The sequence below is a fragment of the Diceros bicornis genome, chromosome 6, assembly GCF_020826845.1.
Source record: "Diceros bicornis minor isolate mBicDic1 chromosome 6, mDicBic1.mat.cur, whole genome shotgun sequence".
NCBI classification, from domain to species: domain Eukaryota; kingdom Metazoa; phylum Chordata; class Mammalia; order Perissodactyla; family Rhinocerotidae; genus Diceros; species Diceros bicornis.
The window spans coordinates 44,599,035-44,616,717 of record NC_080745.1 but is presented as its reverse complement, the minus strand read 5'-3'; the positions used below and the strand labels follow the sequence as shown (position 1 = coordinate 44,616,717).

Genomic DNA, 17,683 nt, shown 5'->3' with positions numbered 1-17,683 from the left:
CTCAGGAAAGGTGACTTTTTTCTTCGGTGCTAGAGCTGTGAAGTGCTATTGTTCTAGACACTGTTCCTTTTATCACCGTGTTTCAATGATCAAGTCGGCTGGTTCCTCAAGTTGAGACTCATCAGTTCCTCCACAAACTGCACAGGGCTACCCAAAGCACAGCTCTTTCAACCGTAGTTTGACTTGTAGTATTCTTGACATTGATTGCAAGTGGCTGACTCCTCTGGATCTTCTGCAAATGTGCTCTGGCACTTTTCAAAGGTACATGGCTTTTCAAATAGCCAGAACCCCAGCAGGAGAGATGCCTCATCAGGAAGCTGTACAAGATGTCATGACTGCCTGGCTGCACAGGCAGTGCCGACCTGGCTGTTGGGACATTCATGGGTAAGTTGAAAACTAGTGTCTAGAGTTAATGTAAGATCTTTAATTAGCATCACAGTTTTCACAGTCACGAGGACTGAGACAAGACCAGCGGATCCACAGTAAAACTGAAAAATATCTGCCATTTAGTGGTTCACACTTAATTCAGTTAGGAAAAAAAGAGGAAAATTGGCCGGTATTGACTTAATACTTATTTTTTGGGCAAAAAAATAAACATTTAAAAATTTTAAATTCAAAAAATTTTTTGAACTAATTTATTTGGCTTTGAAATAGGTGTAGTTTTTATCATTCGCTTTTCCTGAAGCACTGTTCTGATTATGATACCCCGTGTTCAAAAAGATCAATAACGCATTCATGCCTCAGCCCAGTCTAAATTCCTCAGGTTAGCATGGAAAGTCTTCTAACATTAGTTGCTGCTACACTTCGTTCAACTTGGCCTTCTCCTACTCCTTTCAATTCTGTTCCAATTAACAAGCTCTTTGCAGCTCCTGGCAAAAGCTTCTCATTTTCTTGTTTCTCTGCTTTGTTCTCACTACTTCATGTGTCTGGAAGTTCTCTTTCCACTTTCTCGAAGGTTCACGTACTATTTCAAAGTACAGTGTTTCTCTGAAGGCTTTTCCAACACTAGACGTAACCATTCTACCTTTAGGACTCCTGTCTTATTTTACCTGTATCTCTTTTGAGGAATCTATCACTTTTTACTTGGTATTTCAGTTATTTGTGGGTATGCATTATCATTGCAACTAGTCTGCTTCTGAGGACCAGGTTACTAGTTCAAAGGATATCTGAATCTCACAGAGAAGGTAACTCAGTACAAAGTCTATGAAAGTTGCTTAATAAAAATGACCGAGTAAACAAATGGAGTAAGTGAATGAATGAATTTTGGGGCTAGTCTTTTAAAAATGTCTTCTAGTTAGTTGGTTAAAAATTCCTTTCCTTGTTATCTTTTTTGTTTAAGACTAGACTCATTTTGTACTTCAGAAGTGTTATTAAAATATCTTCCTATCTTTCCTTCCAGAAAAATAAAATTCTTAAGAGATAAGTGACTTGTAAATCAGAATTAGACTAAAGAATATAATTCAGTCTTTTTAGCTCTCTGAATAAGAGAATAAGGGAAATATCAGCATATTTGCTCTAAATAAGATTTTTTTCTCTTTCTAATTCAAAATACTATAAGCTTAAAAAAAGAGCTATTGTGGATATTGTGCTTACAACACAGTAGTGAACTGGTGTATTTCTTTCCCTACAATTAGAGCAGTGATTTTTCCAATACAAAAATAAGGACTCTTACCTGCTCCCAACCCCTAGAAATTTACAATTAATATAAAGTGTCACTTAGAATGTGTCTAGGACCCACTGTGTTCTTCATCTGCACACAACAGTGTCGACCTCCAGTTGAAAAAGGCTTGGCAAAGGTAATTCTTGGGGCTCAAGGGAGGCTGTCTCAAGAAAGGCAGCATATGCAGTTGGACAGGAGAGAAGGAGAGAGGGATGCTGAGTTGCCATAGTAACATTATGGGAGGGAAATGAAATTGCACGGGGTTAGTAATTTTTTTCCAATTCCCCTGATTTTTAAAGCACTACCATAATGAACAAGTATTCCCTTGGGCAGTATTCTGAAGCAACGCAACTGGCTAGTCCAGATCTCATATTTCATTTCAGTGACAGTAATCTTATTAGTAAGGCGGGCAACTGCACTTGACTGGCTGGGCAAAAGGCTCTCTTGTGTTAGCCTAAAAGCAAAACCCTGCACACTCAATGGTCAAAAAGACTTTCTTTCAGGTCTGGTTTTTCTGAAAAGCATGAAGCAGGACATTAAGGCATCATACCTAGGAATACTGGGTCCAGCACACGTCCTTAACAGGTTGCCTTTGCTCAGAGTCAGTACTGAAATGACACAAATTCATGACTTGGGAAATACTTTCAAAAATAGACATATTTATTTTGATTTGTATCCTTTTGATACCTTTCTTTTCTTCCTCCTAAGCAAACAAACTCACTCTAGAGATGAAGGAATCAAGCAGAGAGAACTCTGTGGATATATAATTTTTGTCTATATTGTAGATATAAAACAGGATGTGATATTAATTGAAAACTGAAAACAATGAAAGAGAAAAGCAGGGAGAGCACAGGAGAGAAGAGTTGTAATGAGAGCCCAAGATAAATAAGGGCATCAGTTACAGTCTAATAGCAACGCTATTCTCATATCTCTATTTTTCACTAAAAATTCTGACCGTATCCTTATTCTGTGTGTGTTAGGCAGTTGTAGATTTGGCCTAAGAGGAAGTGAAATAACGTTTTTTGAAACTCATCTATTGTCACAGGTACTTTATATTTGCGATCTTACTGAATTTTTACAGTAACTCATGAGAAAGGCATCAGAAATGCCATTTATATACGAGAAAGCGCTCAGGATTAATGTACGGACCCAAGGTCACATGTAAGCAAAGGCTTGGAATTAGAATCTACACTCAGGCCTGCCTCGGACAGATGGGCTGGATTCCTTCTACTCTACCAAGCCACCTCCTCTCAAGATCAAGGATTCATTTCTGCCATTTATATATAGAAAAAAGAAATATCTTTCTCATTCCCTTCCTTGTTGTCCTGCCATACATTCTATATGTTTAAAATTAAGCTCAAATAACATAAAATCCTTCTGTTGTTCTCGCTGCTTGGAAAACTACGACTTTCTCTCTGAGCCTAAAACACACACTTATGCTATTTGTTGTGTCTTTTCCCACTCTGTTCTTTGTGATTTTTGTCCCTCCTTTCTTGTCTTCTGTTGAGTTGAGTATTATTTAGTATTCTAATCATTGAATGATCAGGTATATCATTGGCTATCTCCTCCTTTGGCTTTTTAACTAAATCTCTTTTTAGTGGTTGCCCTAGGGATTACAATATGTATCCTTATTACAGGCTAAATAATACTATATTATTTATTATATTATTATATAATAATAATATGATATATCTTATATTGAAATAATATTATACCACTTCATGTATATGAGAATTCTAGAATATTATAATTCCATTTACACTATTAGTGTCATCTTTTGTACTATACATATCATGTTTTACTTCCACATGTATTATAAACCTCATAACAGATTGATATTTTTATTTAAGTAATTAACTTTTAAAGAATTAAGACAAGAAAAGTAGTCTTTTACATTTATCTGCTTATTTATTATTTCTAGCTCTTCTCTCCTATATTTAGATCCACATTTCCATCTGGTATCATTTTCCCTCAGACTGAAGAACTTTCCTTAGAATTTCTTTCAGTGTGTGCCTGGTGGTAACAAGTTATCTCAGCTTTTGCTTATCTGAAACTGTCTTTATTTTGCATTTATTACGGAAATATATTTTTACTGGATATAAATTCCAGACTGACGAATATTTTTCATTCACCACTTTACAGATGTTCTACTGTCTTTTGGCCTCCAGTGTTTTTGATGAGAAGTCAAATCACATACTTGTCATTGTTTTTCCATTAATAAAGTGTCTTTTTCTCTGGCTGCTTGAATTTCTTTTCTCTATCTTTGATTTTCAGCAGTTTCAGTATGATGTGCCTCTGTGTGGTTTTCTTTGTATTTATCCTCCTTGGGGTGTGCTAAGTTTCCTGGATCTGGGAGTTGCACTTTATGATTGAATTTGGAAATAAATAGATACATCTTTTCTACCCCATTCTCTTTCTCCTTTGCCTCTTGGACTCCACCATATGTATTTAGTCAGCTTGCTATCATTCCACAGGTTGCTGACATGGTGTTCATTTGATTTTTAATCTTTTTGCTTTCTGAGCTTCAGTTTGGATGATTCTTATGACTTGTCTTCAAGTTCACCAATTCTTTCTTCCTTTGTGTTCAATCTACTTTTTATCCCATCTAATGAATTTTTAAAAAATTTTAGACACTGCTGTTTTTCAATTCTACAATTTCTATCTGATTCTTTTTTTTAAAAGAACCAGGTATTTATCTTGAAATTCTTCTTTTCTTCACTCATTACATCTGTCTTTTCCTTCAGATTATTTAACATATTTATCATACTTATTCTAAAGTCTGCTAATTCCAATATCTCAGTCATCTGTGGGTCTGTTTCTATTACCTAACTTTTCTTTGACTGTAAGTCACACTTTCTTAATTCCTCCCATGTGTATTAACTTTTACATTGTATACTGGATATTGTGAACAATATGTTAGAAAGACTCTGAACTTGTGGGGGCCTGGTTTTAGGCTTTAAACAGCAGGTCTATTTCAGTTTTGTCTTTATTCCTACAGTGATTACTTTGGTCCTGGGGCATAGTCATAACTCCTAAGATGCAGTCCTTCTAGAGTTTCAATAAAAAACCAAAGATGTTGACCAAGCCTCTCTGATGTGGTAATTTCCACCCCTGCCCCTTGTAGTGGTAGCTGCTGAACTTTCTTTTCCATCTTCTAGCTGTTATTGCTCTCTGGCCTCCTGGGAGTCTCACTCCGCATATGCATAGTTCAGGGGTCAGCCAAGGACTGCAGGGAGTTCATACATTGATTTCAGCACTCCCCTTGTGGTTCCCTCTTTCAGAGATTTCCCCTGTAAATACCTGGGCACTCTTATAGCCCCAAACTTGATTCTCTGTCCTCAAGCCAATACTACAGTGACTGTCTGCATGAGTTCTATCACAGTATGCTGTGCTGATTGGGGAGTGCCTGCCATAAAAATACAGATCTCAGCCTGTGTTATTCAGTTCTTTCAATAGTTGAATTCACTCCAATTTATGCCTGCTTTTGATTGCTTTTCAGTGCCTCCAAGCAATTTTTTAAAAAATATTTTTCCAGAGTTTATGATTTTTATCAGCAGGAGGCTTGGTTCAGTACAAACTATTCTACCATTACTTGAAGCCAGAACTCCCATAAATTTAAGTAAAAACATGAATATGTGGCTTCCACACACTATACTATCATAGTTTGTGTTTGTTTCTGTCATATACTCCTTTAGGAGTATTCCTTCTATGAATACATAAGAGAGTTCTTGAATTTTCAGTAGGTAGAAATTGAGTAACCTACTATAAAATACCATTTTAAATATATAAAGGTGCTTTTTATATAGTTCTTATAAGATGTTACATGGAAAAAAAAAATTCAAATTAAGGTTCACAATTTAAAAACCAATAGTGACATTTATTTATTTATTGTATCTTTCCTCTGGGGAATGAGGATAATTAAAGACGTTTATAGTTGATAACTATAGAGTACTTGTGTGCCTAACGGATGTAGAGTTATTTAAGAGAAACAGGATATGAGTATTACCAACACACATCAAAGGAAAATAGGAGAAAAATAGATTACTTTCTGAGCACCAGTACTAGGAACCAAATAGCAATTAACTAAAATAATAACTGTCCTGAACCTTCTTTGTAGGTTCTTCAAGAGAACCAGGCTTAAGTGACATACGAAATTTACCCAGTACTTTTAAATCTCTAATTTGGTAAGAGAAATGAAGTTTCTAATATGGCCTAAAATCATTACGGGAGAGAGAGACAGACACACAGACAGAGAGAGAGAAAGATGTTCCTGTTATGTTCTCAGAACTCTTTGCAACTCTCAAAAACATTCTTTTCTTCAAAGAGATTTTCATGTTTGGAAAACTAATGGCATTTCATGATTACCTGTCCATTTTTTAAAAATTCAGACTATTTTTGAGCCAGCCCTGATGGCCTAGTGGTTAAAGTTCAGCATGCCCCACTTCAGCGGCCCGGGTTCTGTTCCTGGACATGGAACTACACGACTCGTCTGTCAGTAGCCATGCTGTGGTGGCGGTTCACATAGAAGAACTAGAAGCACTTACAACTAGAACATACAACTATGTATTGGGGCTTTGGGCAGGAAAAAAAAAAAAAAAAGAGAGAGAGAGGAAGATTGGCAACTAAGCTCAGGGCAAATCTTTCCCAGGGGAAAAAAAAAATTAAGACTATTTTTATAGCACAGTTTAAGGTTCACAGCAAAATTGAGGGATAGGTACCCTTGTCCCTCTTTCAATCCAAGTAAACACTTTCAATTAACTTTTAATAGTTGTGATATAAAAATAAAAAATGAGTATATTTTCAAATGATGTAAAGAAATATTTTCACATTAGTCTTGATTAATGTGGAAATCCAGAGTCTTCTGAACTATTTCAAATGGTCTTGTCAACATGTCTCCATTAGAACTCTAAGGAGAAATATTATATTAGAATTTTCTCTTTGATAGAGACTATTTTTAATATTGAGGGTACATTGGTTTATAACATTATATAGACTTAAGACTATTTTATGATTATGAAATATTTAATATTTTCTTCAAGGATTTATTTTTAACCAAGGCAATCACATTTCTGGAAATATAATAGAAAGCAAAAGTCAATACCAATATTTCCTTTTCCTTCGTATTTAATCTGAGAAATATAACCAGTTGCATCTCTGGGAAAGGATTGGCTAAAATTACAAGACATCCAAGTGCCCCTGACACCTTCCCAAAATAGTAAGAATTTAACAACCGATAGATTCGAGGTACTCTGAAAACCCCTTATCTGTGCACAAATATCTCTTCATTCTTATAAATCAATTAATAAATCAATTGGATGCCATTAACTTCAGGGAGAAAAATTACATTGCCACAGAACCAGTATAAAATCAAGTAAATGAAGGCCTTTTGACAAATGTAACATTAAGGAGTGTATCTTACTTCATTATATTCAGCAAATACTTATTAAACATCTGGTGTGTGTCAGGAAGTGTGCTAAGTGCTACAGATACTAAGAGGAATGTGTGCATCTGAGTGTCAAGGTGTAGCTTTGACTGTGACGTAGTAATGATTACATGAGGATATGGGCAGTGGCACCTTGCTAGGATGCTGGAAGTTGGGAAAAGCATGGTTAGAGCAGTATTCAGGGAATCAGAGTATTGTTATTACTGATGGAACTCTACTTGGAACTACTGTATCTTCTCTGAAGCACTAAATACAAGCACAGCTGCCTTTATTATTGGATGGAAGAGAGTCAATGAAAAGAGATGGAGAACTCAGAAAATGCCACAAAGTCTTAAAATGGTTCTGATTCAGGGTCCATACTGAGGCTCTGATTTGGCTGCAAAGGAAATCGGAACTGATGTAAAGGAAAAGGAAAATGACAAGAGACCAGGAAGATGCAAAGTATCTTCCTTCAACAAGTATACAAATATACATGCTAGCTTTGCAGAGAGCGAGAGTTAAATGGAAAGAAATAGCAAGCTACTATAAGTAGCTATTCTTAGCAAAGCATTTTAGTTTATAAAGAAACAGATAAGGCCATTAAGATCTTATTGAAAAAATAAATAAATTTCATAAATCATTTTAAAATTAGGATGCTGAATATAGACCAGATTGAAAAATTTGCCTTGATACGTGTTTATATTTCAGCACATTTGCCCCCATTATTACAGGGATACTCTACATACTTACTCTTGTCTATTCTGCAGAATAAGGTAACAAGCCAGTTGATATTAGTTAGCATTATGGGGCTGGGAAAACAGGAAAAACTTTCTTGAAATGAGCTATACTGAAACAGAACCACAAGGCTCTGTGGTTCATCAGATCCTAGCTAAACTCCTTCAGGAAGTTTCATGTATAATCATCCTTTTTTCCCTCCAGCTTTATTGAGATATAACTGACATATAACGTTATATAAGTTTAAGATGTGCAATGTGATGATTTGATACATGTATATATTGTGAAATGTTTACTACAATATTAGTTAACACATTCTTCATCTCACATAAATTTGTTGTTGTTGTTATGGTAAGAACATTAAAGCTCTACTCTCACAGCAACTTTCGGGTATACAACACAGTATTGTTAACTACAGTCACCATGATGTACCTTAGATCCCTGAACTTAGCTTATAACTGATAGTCTGTACCCTGTGACCAACACCTCCCCATTTCTCCCACCTCTCAGCCCCTGGCAACCACCATTCTAGTCTCTGTTTCTATGAATTCAATGTTTTTAGATTCCACATATAAGTGAGATCATACAGTATTTGTCTTTCTCTGTCTGGCTTATTTCACTTAGCATAATGCCCTCAAGGTTCATCCATGTTGTCATAAATGGCAAGATTTCCTTTTATTTTTATGGCTGAATAATATATACATAGATAAATATCTATGTATAGCTCACATTTTCTTTATCCATTCATTCATCGATGGATACTTAGGTTGTTTCTATGTTTTGGCTATTATGAATAATGTTGCAATGAATATGGGGTGAGATATCTCTTTGAAACAGTGATTTCATTTCCTTTGGATATATACGCAGAAATAGGATTGCTGGCCTTTATTGAAACATTCCAAAACTACTTTTGGAAACGCAGTTTAAATGCTGTATTAAAGTTTTATCAATTAATCAATAGAGCTCTAGTGACCCTCTTTTTTTTTTTTGCATGAAACCACTGAGTGCTTTTTCTTTAATAATTTTTCTTAAAAACTCCAATTCCTGTTCCCGAAGGCGTCTGCTTCTTTGTCCAGTATCCTCCCCCGCTGACCCCTACAGCTCTCCAGATTTGGGGATGGTGCCATCAATCTAATTTATTGATTAAATCATGAGTGAGTCTCTCTCTTCTTCTTCTGGGACTCCAATGAGAGGTAGATTGTTTTCATTTAATGGTGGCACGTAAGTCCTGTAGGTTTTCTTCATTCCTTTTCACTCTTTTTTCTTTTGTTCCTCTGACTGGATAATTTCAAATGCTCTTTCTTCTGCTTGGTCCAGTCCGCTGTTGAAGCTCTCTATTGAATTCTTCAGTTCAGTCGTTATATTCTTCAGCTCCCAAAATTTATTTGGTTCTCTTTTTTTTTGTTTGTTTTTTTGAGGAAGATTATCCCTGAGCTAACATATGCTGTCAATCCTCCTCTCTTTTGCTGAGGAAGATTGGTCCTGGGCTAACATGTGTGCCCATCTTCCTCTACTTTATATGGGAGGCCACCACAGCATGGCTTGATAAGCAGTGCATAGGTCCGTGCCCAGGATCCAAACCCACAAACCCCGGGCTGCTGAAGTGGAGCGCGTGTACTTAACCACTACACCACCAGGCTGGCCCCCGTTTGGTTCTCTTTTTGTATTTTCTCTTTCTTTGTTGAATTTCTCATTTTGTTCTTACATTTTTTCCTTGATTTTGTTAAATTATTTATCTGTGTTTTCTTCTAGCTCTCTGAGCATCTTCAGGACAACTATCTCAAATCTTTTCTTGGGCAATTCCTATATCTCCATTACTTTGGGGTCAGTTATTAGAAATTTACTATGTTCCTTTAGTGGTGTCTTGTTTCCCTGATCCTTCATGATCCCCGTAGCCTTGCAAAGATGTCTGTGCATTTAAAGAAGCACTCACATCTTTCAAACTTCACAGGCTGACTGCGGTGTGGGAAGACCTTCATCTGCAGGCGGAAGCACACTGTAGCATGTTGTAACCCCAGGTCTAGTGTGCAGGGTGCCAAATGCCGGGACATGTGGTAGTTCTGGATATGGGGGTGGGGGTGTGATATCTTATCCACCCAGGCTGCTGGCATTGACAACTGCAGAGGTCCACAGTGGCTGCAAAGGCTGTTAGAATCCTCAGTGGCACCTCCAGGTGCAGTGGAGAGGGACTTGGGCAGGCAGTGGTGGTGGCTGGAGCTGGTGGTGTGCACACACTCAGCTGCTGGGGCCAGTTGCAGGTGCCTGTGTAGTGGCAGGGGCTAGTTTCAGACATTCATGTAGTGGTGGGGGCAAATGGGTGCATTGGCAGCTGCAGGGGCCTTGGCTGTTCTCTGTTTCTCCAAGTCTCCTTCACATTCACACGTCACTCACACAACACAGGAGAAAAATAAATCCAAGTTAAACTGAATGGATGGCAAAAAGGAGCCTACATCTTGTTTAAAATAAGATAGCCTTTCAGAACAGGGAGGCAAAGTGGCATAGAAACCAAACTGCACATTCAATTTGCCTGTGTGCATTATTCCACATCTCTGATACTTTTATCCAGAAGAGTTTCTATGTTTTTATCCTGGCCCTCCCCTGTGACATTATATGCCCCATAAAGATGGGGCCTGAAGTTCCTATGTACCGTCTTCTCCCATTGTACCAAATACAGCAAGGAAGTGTTTGATAAATGATGCGAAATGACTGACAGTTACTTTTGCTGTTCTGGTAATTGATGATTCTATCAAGAGAGGAGAAATAAGGTAATTTCAAATCCATACACCCACTAAAACCCCAGCTGGATATCCAGGTATATCTCTTCAAGCTTCTCTTTTCTGCTTGGCTCCAGTATCCCTCACTGCCCTTCACGAAAATTCTCCCTATTCACAAATAGTCCTTTAGCTCTACATGGTAATCAAGTGGCATAAGCGACGATTCTCTCTTTTATTCCTTACAATCTCCTTAAATAGTCTATTCTTAGCAGAAGACCCCTGCCATTTGAAGCAACAGTTCAAGCATACTGATAATGGTTTCTTATTAAATAATGCCAAGTCAATTCAATGAGACCTCTATTCAATTTACTTTCCCAGTCAGACAGTCCTTAGGGGTCAACCTTCATCTTCTTGTACTCCTCTCTAGAAAGCTTGTCTCTTTTAAGGTATGCACATGGTTTTCAGGTTCAATTGCTATCAGGAAAAAGAAGTCTGGGTCTCCTGCCAAACACCTGTGGCTGAGCTGTCTTTGGGTCAGAGTACAGGGGACAAACTACCTATCAGCTTCATGAGGGCAGGGAAAGTGTCTTATAGTCTTGCTCTGTCGCCTAGCTGTGTCTGGCCCTCAATAATCCTTTATTGGTTGAGTGAATAAATGCAGGGAATAATAAATGAAGTAGAAAATCAAGGAGCTACAGGAATCAAGTTCACGTTACCACGCCAGTTTCAGAAACACGGAGATCAAGATTCTTGGAAGGAGGAGGCACAGGATTGCGGGAGGTATAATTACAAGACAGGGAAACCTATCCAAAACCCTTAGATGGGTGGATGTTTATGGTGAGACCACCTTTTTCTTAGCTTCACTCTTGCTTACACCTCACAACACACACACGAAACACTGAAGAAGAAAATCCCTTGGTTAGAAGTTTAATGCTAATTGGAGCTCTGAGTTATACTACTAATGGCTGGGATTTATTTCTGGCCTACTTTATGCCAACACAGTTTACAAACGTTAGCTTGATCATTATAATAACCCTTCAAGGTGGCCATTAATTTTCTTTATTTTCAGACACAGAAATAGCATGCAGAAGTTAAACAGCCTGCCTAAGTCAACTAGCTAAGCTCAGCATCTGGGATTCAAACTTGATCATAAGTCTCAGTTCTTTCCCCTACCCACAATGCATCACACCAAGCAAGTAACATGCCAAAACCTAGCTGGCCAGATTGTGTTTTTTAAAAAATTTTCTAATTGTGGTAAAAAACACATAATATAAAATTGACTCTCTTAACCAATTTTTTTTTTTTTTTTTTTTTGCTGAGGAAGATCAGCCCTGAGCTAACATTTGTGCCAATCTTCCTCCACTTTATATGTGGGTTGCTGCCACAGCATGGCTGACGAGTGGTGCAGGTCTGTGTCCAGGATCCGAACCCGTGAACCCAGGTCGCCGAAGCAGAACACACCGAACTTAACCACTACGCCATGGGGCCGGCCCCCTCCTAACCATTTTTAAGTACACAGTTCAGTATTAACTATATTTACATTGTTCTGTAACATCTCTAGAACTTTTTTGTTTCCCAAAATTGAAACTCTATACCCATTGAACAACAACTCCCATTTCCCCTCCAAGCCCCAGGCAACCAACATTCTATTTCTTTCTATGCTTTTGATTACTCTAGATAGCTCATATAAGTGGAATCACACAGGATTCATACTTTTGTGACTGGCTTCTTTCACTCAGCATAATATCCTCAAGATTCATTCATATTGTAGAATGTGACAGGATTTCTTTCTTTTTTAAGGCTGAATAATATTCCATTGCATATATACACATTTTCTTTATCCATTCATCTGTTGATGGACATTTGGGTTGCTTCCATCTCTTGGCTATTGTGAATAATACTGCAGTGAACATGGGTGTGCAAATACTTCTTCAAGATACTGCTTTCAATTCTTTTGGGTATACACCCAGAAGTGGAATTACTAAATCACATGGTAATTATATTTTTAGGTTTTTGAGGAACCTCCATACTGTTTTCCATTGCAGCTGCACCGTTTTACATTTCCACCAGCAGTGTGCAAAGGTAGACAGATTGGTTTTTAAATAGAATAACTGTCAGTTTTAGTATCAAACTGACCAAATAGTTCAGCCTATAGTGTCAAGTAGTGATTAAACTCTTAAAAATTTAACTCAACAAAAACTCTACACCTTAAGTCTTAGTTTCTATAATTAAAGCCATGCACTATTTAAACACGCATTAAAGATTTATAAATATGGATTATCATCTCATTTTAAGAAGAAGAAACCTAGCAGTCATTTTCTAAGAGACCACACAAATGAAATAAAGATAAGGCCAGCGTTGAACCAGTGCAAAGGTATTAGAAGAAGTATTCCTACTTCCTGAAAGTAAGTATAGGCATGTACATAAATTGTACTCTTACCCTTGTTTTGGCATCTATTTTAGCTCCTCGATCAAGCAATAGTTTTACCATATTGGCATTTCCTCTTTTTGATGCAACATGTAAAGGAGTGATGTCGTTCTGCAGAAGAAAAGAAAAAAAAGAACAGTTTTGGTATCCTCAGTTCAACCAAAACATCGTTTCCTAAACTTCCCCCAACTTATCCCCATTCTTTTCCTTCTTTTTCTTTTTTTTAACATCTATTGTGAACAGTGTGCTTCCCAACATTTCTCTCTCACCATAATTTTCTTCAGAATGAGATCCCCAAAAGGCATGAATTTTAAGGGAGACACTTTGTGAGGCAGAGTCCAAGTTTATTTATTTCATTTGCTTGAGGTGATTGATGGATGAGATGGTGATTTTTTTGCTCTAAGATCCTGCACCTTTAAGTCAATGTGTTTTCCTACAAATTCGTGTGATATATATTGGCTAATGAGTGGTTGACTAAGAAGTAGCTCATTAAGTCAGCCCAGTCTGAGCTAAAGCAGCATCTTGTTACCCAGAGCCTTCCTTGGGTTCATGTGAGCACAAGATGTCAAAGGGAAACAGCAGTAACTCAAACTGGGAAATCTGTCAGTACCATACACAGTCGCAGGACTTCCCATGCACGTTGGGCTAAAATGTTTCACAGGCATTTGGTAGCAATTTCACAGAAAACTGACTGGTTTTTTTGAGACTGCTGTCGAGGAACAGCTGTGTTAGGACAATCTGAAATTCCAATCACAATCCCCTTTATATCACAGTTCTTCCTCTATGCATCTTTACAAGTGCTGTAATTGCTTCCAGACTGCCAGGGAAATATGTGTATATAGTGAAAAATATTCTCTATTTTGGTTCCTTATTCCCGTGTAGCAGCAATATGGGTTTAAGGTTTGTTCACCAAAGTCAATTACAAGATAAATGAACTAGGCTCATAAGGGGTTATATTTTGGTATTTGATGGCAGATATAATAGCTACCAGGTATTGATAAATTTTCTGTGTTAGGCACTGTGCTAAACTCTTTACTATCTCATTTAATTCTCATAATCCTTACAATGTCATATATAATCTGAATTACAATGCCTACTTTACAGATATAGAAACAGCTAGCAAAACCAGGATTCAAATTAAAATCTGACTCTTAAACTCATGCTTTTAAAAAACACTTTATAATGAAAATTTTCAAACAGACACAAAGTTTGAGAGAAAAGCATAATGAGCTTCATGTATTCATCACCCTGTTTCGATAATTATCAACCTTTTGCCAATATTATTTCTTCTATACTCCCTACTCTTTTTGCTTGCTCAAGGAGTTAAAGAGGAGAAAGAAAATCCTAGGCATCATATTGTTTCACCCATAAATACTGCAATTTAATTATTTCTAACAGATAAGGATGTTTTAAACAAATAATCACAATACAATTATCCTAACTACCAAAGTAAAAATAATCACGTCTTTATACCAGGACCCTGTCGATGTCCAAATTCTCCCATTGTCTCCAAATATCTCAGTTGGGTTGTTCAAGTTAGAAGATCTACATCTAGCATTATGTTGAAATGTCTCTTAAGTCTCTTTTTATCTCCATAGGTGCCCTACTCCACCTTCTTTTTTCCATATCCATATATTTATGGAAAAAACTGGATAAGTTATTGTGTAGAATTTTCTACATTCTGGAATTGGCTGATCACATCCTCACGAAGTGTTGTTTAGCATGTTCTTTTTGCCCTGTATTTTCTATAAATTTTTCTAGTTAAATGCTTTTAGCTGAGAAACATTCTCCTATCTGAAGAATTCTTTATATCTCATTATTCTTAGATGCTAAAGTATAAATCATACTATATAAATAGTATAAAATAGTATAAAATAATAAAATTAATTTATTAAATGAAGTAAGAAGAAAGGGACCTGAGTAAAAAAATTTGTTTTAGTAATGTCGGTGGGGAGTGGATAGGACTAACATCATTGTTCTATACCTATGCAAACTTTTTCTGCAAAGGGGCAGATAGTAAATATTTTTGGCTTTGTTGGCCATACAATCACTATTGCAATGACTCAACCCTGCCATTGTAGCACTAAAGCAGCCATACCCAACATGTAAAGAAATGAGAGTGATTGTGTTCCAATAAAACTTTATTTATAAAAACAGACAGTGGGCCAGATTTGGCCTGTGGGCAGAAGTTTGCTGACCCCTGCTCGAGACCTACCAGCTTATGACTGAGGTTTCAACTGTGTGCAACAGGTTATAAAAGAGGAAGTAAAACTATATGCTGTGCATTGTGAATCCTTTGGTCCTCTTTGGTGTAGACTATTTTTTGGTGTGAATGAAAGCTGGCACAAGGAAATAAACTTCCTGATGACTTTTTAATTGTCTTGCTTGTCTCTGTTGTCCGAGTGCAAGTTATGTGTCACTCTAATGACGCAAGCAGCACAGTAAATGAATTCTAGACCTAAGACAGCAGGTGGAGTTATCAGGTTAGGTCTACAGGAAACACAGTCTAACAGGACAGCCTACCGAGCCTAGAGTGGGATGTGACACGAAGACCTCATTACTTCCCAGCATGAGTCGGGGCTTACATGCTATTTCCTTTTAAAAATGTGCCTTTGCCCGGTTGAGAGGGACTTAATTAACCTTTATCACAAGTAGGCTAATTTTAGTGAGAGGAAGAACTCTAGTTCTAACTTTGCTCTCTTCCATATTCATGTACTTTCTCATACGCTGATGTGTAGATGTCAAAAGGGTGCCTTGAAATTCTAACTCCCACATTTTTCTACACCTCTCTGAACCTTTCTAAAGAAATACTTTATATTTCTATAGCACTTAAAAAGTGTTGTAAAGGGCTTACACTTACGTAATTTCATTTTATTTTCACAACAATCTGCTGAAGTAAGATAAATATCATTAACCCCATTTGACAGATAAACTGAGGAAGAGAACTGATCAGTAATTAACTGAGGAAGAGAACTGATCAGTAATTCATACATTAAGAGACAGCTAATTAGAGGCAGAATCAGGATCAGAACTCAGTTTTCTAGATCCTCGGGCAGTGGTATTTTCAGTCAGGGATCATAATGCCTCTATCTAAAGACTATTGCTTCTCTGTCAAATGGAGCTTCTGAATGAAATACATACTCTTGCATTCCTGAATCAGGTAGTGACTGCTTCTGTCACCTAGGAACAAATCAAAATGAAAGTGGTACCTTTGAATCACTCAGTGGGAAATTTATATTTTGATTCCTCAGTTAACCAATAAAAATGTTTTATGCCCTGTTATGCACAAGGCCTGGTGCTGCATTTCCATTGCATGAGTGAGCAACAAAATTATGGAATCCCAACATATCAAAAAAGCCCAATGATGTTAGAGACAAAAAGCCTTGTTTAAGAAAATCTTTATATGTTGCTTGTGAAATGTAAATGTATATGTGCTTTCTGGAATGCAATTTGTCAGTATATATGAAGAGCCTTCAAATCTACAACCACAGATATAAGGCAGAGGGTGGCTGCTATGGTGGAAAGGGCAGGAATGTTAAGTAGGACCCAGCCCTGAGCTAGGCACACTCCCTAAGACTGAAGATGAGCCAGAATCAAAGATCCCTCAGCCCCAGCTCCAGCAACAGCAGTCAATGCTGAGGTCAGGCAGGAGCTGGGCAAGAGACACCCTCCGTGCTACAGATGTGCCGCCAGAGCTGAGGATGGAGCACTGACTCCCAGCCCCCACCCTCAGCATAAAGCAATGCAGCCCTCCTCTAGAGGAATTTGAAGCCTGTAGTGCACTCAAACAAAATGTAAACTCAGCTCAACTCTTGACTACAATGGCCCAACTTTCCAATTTATAGCCTGACAGAAGAGGTATGTCCATTTCCAAAGATACTCTTTACCTCAGTCTCTCTTGTTCTGCACACAATGTTCAGCATTCTGTCTAGTGGAACAGGTGAACTACATGCATCAAAAGTTAGGGAATTTCAGCAAAGAGATGGAAATTCAGTCAAATAGAAACACTTGATAAGAAAAACCACAACATTAGAAATGAAGAATTCCTTTGATGGGCTCATGAGTAGACTTTACACAGCTGAGGAAAGAATCAGAGAGCTTAAAGATATGTCAATATAAATGATCCAAACCTAAACATAAGAGAAAAGAAGAGTGGAAAAGAAAGAAAAGAGCATCCAAGAGCTGTGGGATAATATACAACAGCTGATTGGAGTTGCATAAGGAAGAGAGAAAATGGGGCAGATGAAATATGTGAAGAGATCATGGTCACGAATTATCTCAAAAAAATGAAATATATTAAACCACATATCCAAGAAGGTGGAGGACACCAAGAAAGATAAACAATAAACAAGCAAACTCCACAATTAGACACATCAATCCAAATGCTGAAAATGAAAGATAAAGGAAAAATCTTGAAGGTAGCCAGAGGAACAAAGACAATGATTACAGCATCAGAAACCATGTAATGCAGAGAACAAAGTGGCGTCTTTAAACATTGAAAATAAACACCTGTCAAATGAGAATTCTATACCCGGTGAAAATATCTTTAAAAAATCAAGGAGAAGTAAAAACTTTTAAAGATAAACAGAAGCTGAGAGAATTCATTACTAGCAGACCAGCAATGCAAAAAATATTAAAGGAATTCTTCAGGTAGTAGGAATATGATACTAGACAGAAACGTAGCCCAACACAAAGAAATACAGAAATGGCAAAAATGAAGGTAT

At 37.3% G+C, this 17,683-nt stretch overlaps 1 protein-coding gene across 16 annotated transcripts in view; it reads right to left on the bottom strand.

Moving 5' to 3' along the window:
* Positions 1-17,683, bottom strand: part of ANK3 (ankyrin 3) — a 641,124-nt gene that overhangs the window by 174,238 nt on the left and 449,203 nt on the right. For all 16 annotated transcript variants that reach the window (XM_058543390.1, XM_058543388.1, XM_058543400.1 and 13 more), the window contains exon 8: positions 12,972-13,070. In XM_058543390.1, the coding sequence (XP_058399373.1) occupies positions 12,972-13,070 (99 nt within the window). The remainder of the gene's footprint in view (positions 1-12,971; positions 13,071-17,683) is intronic.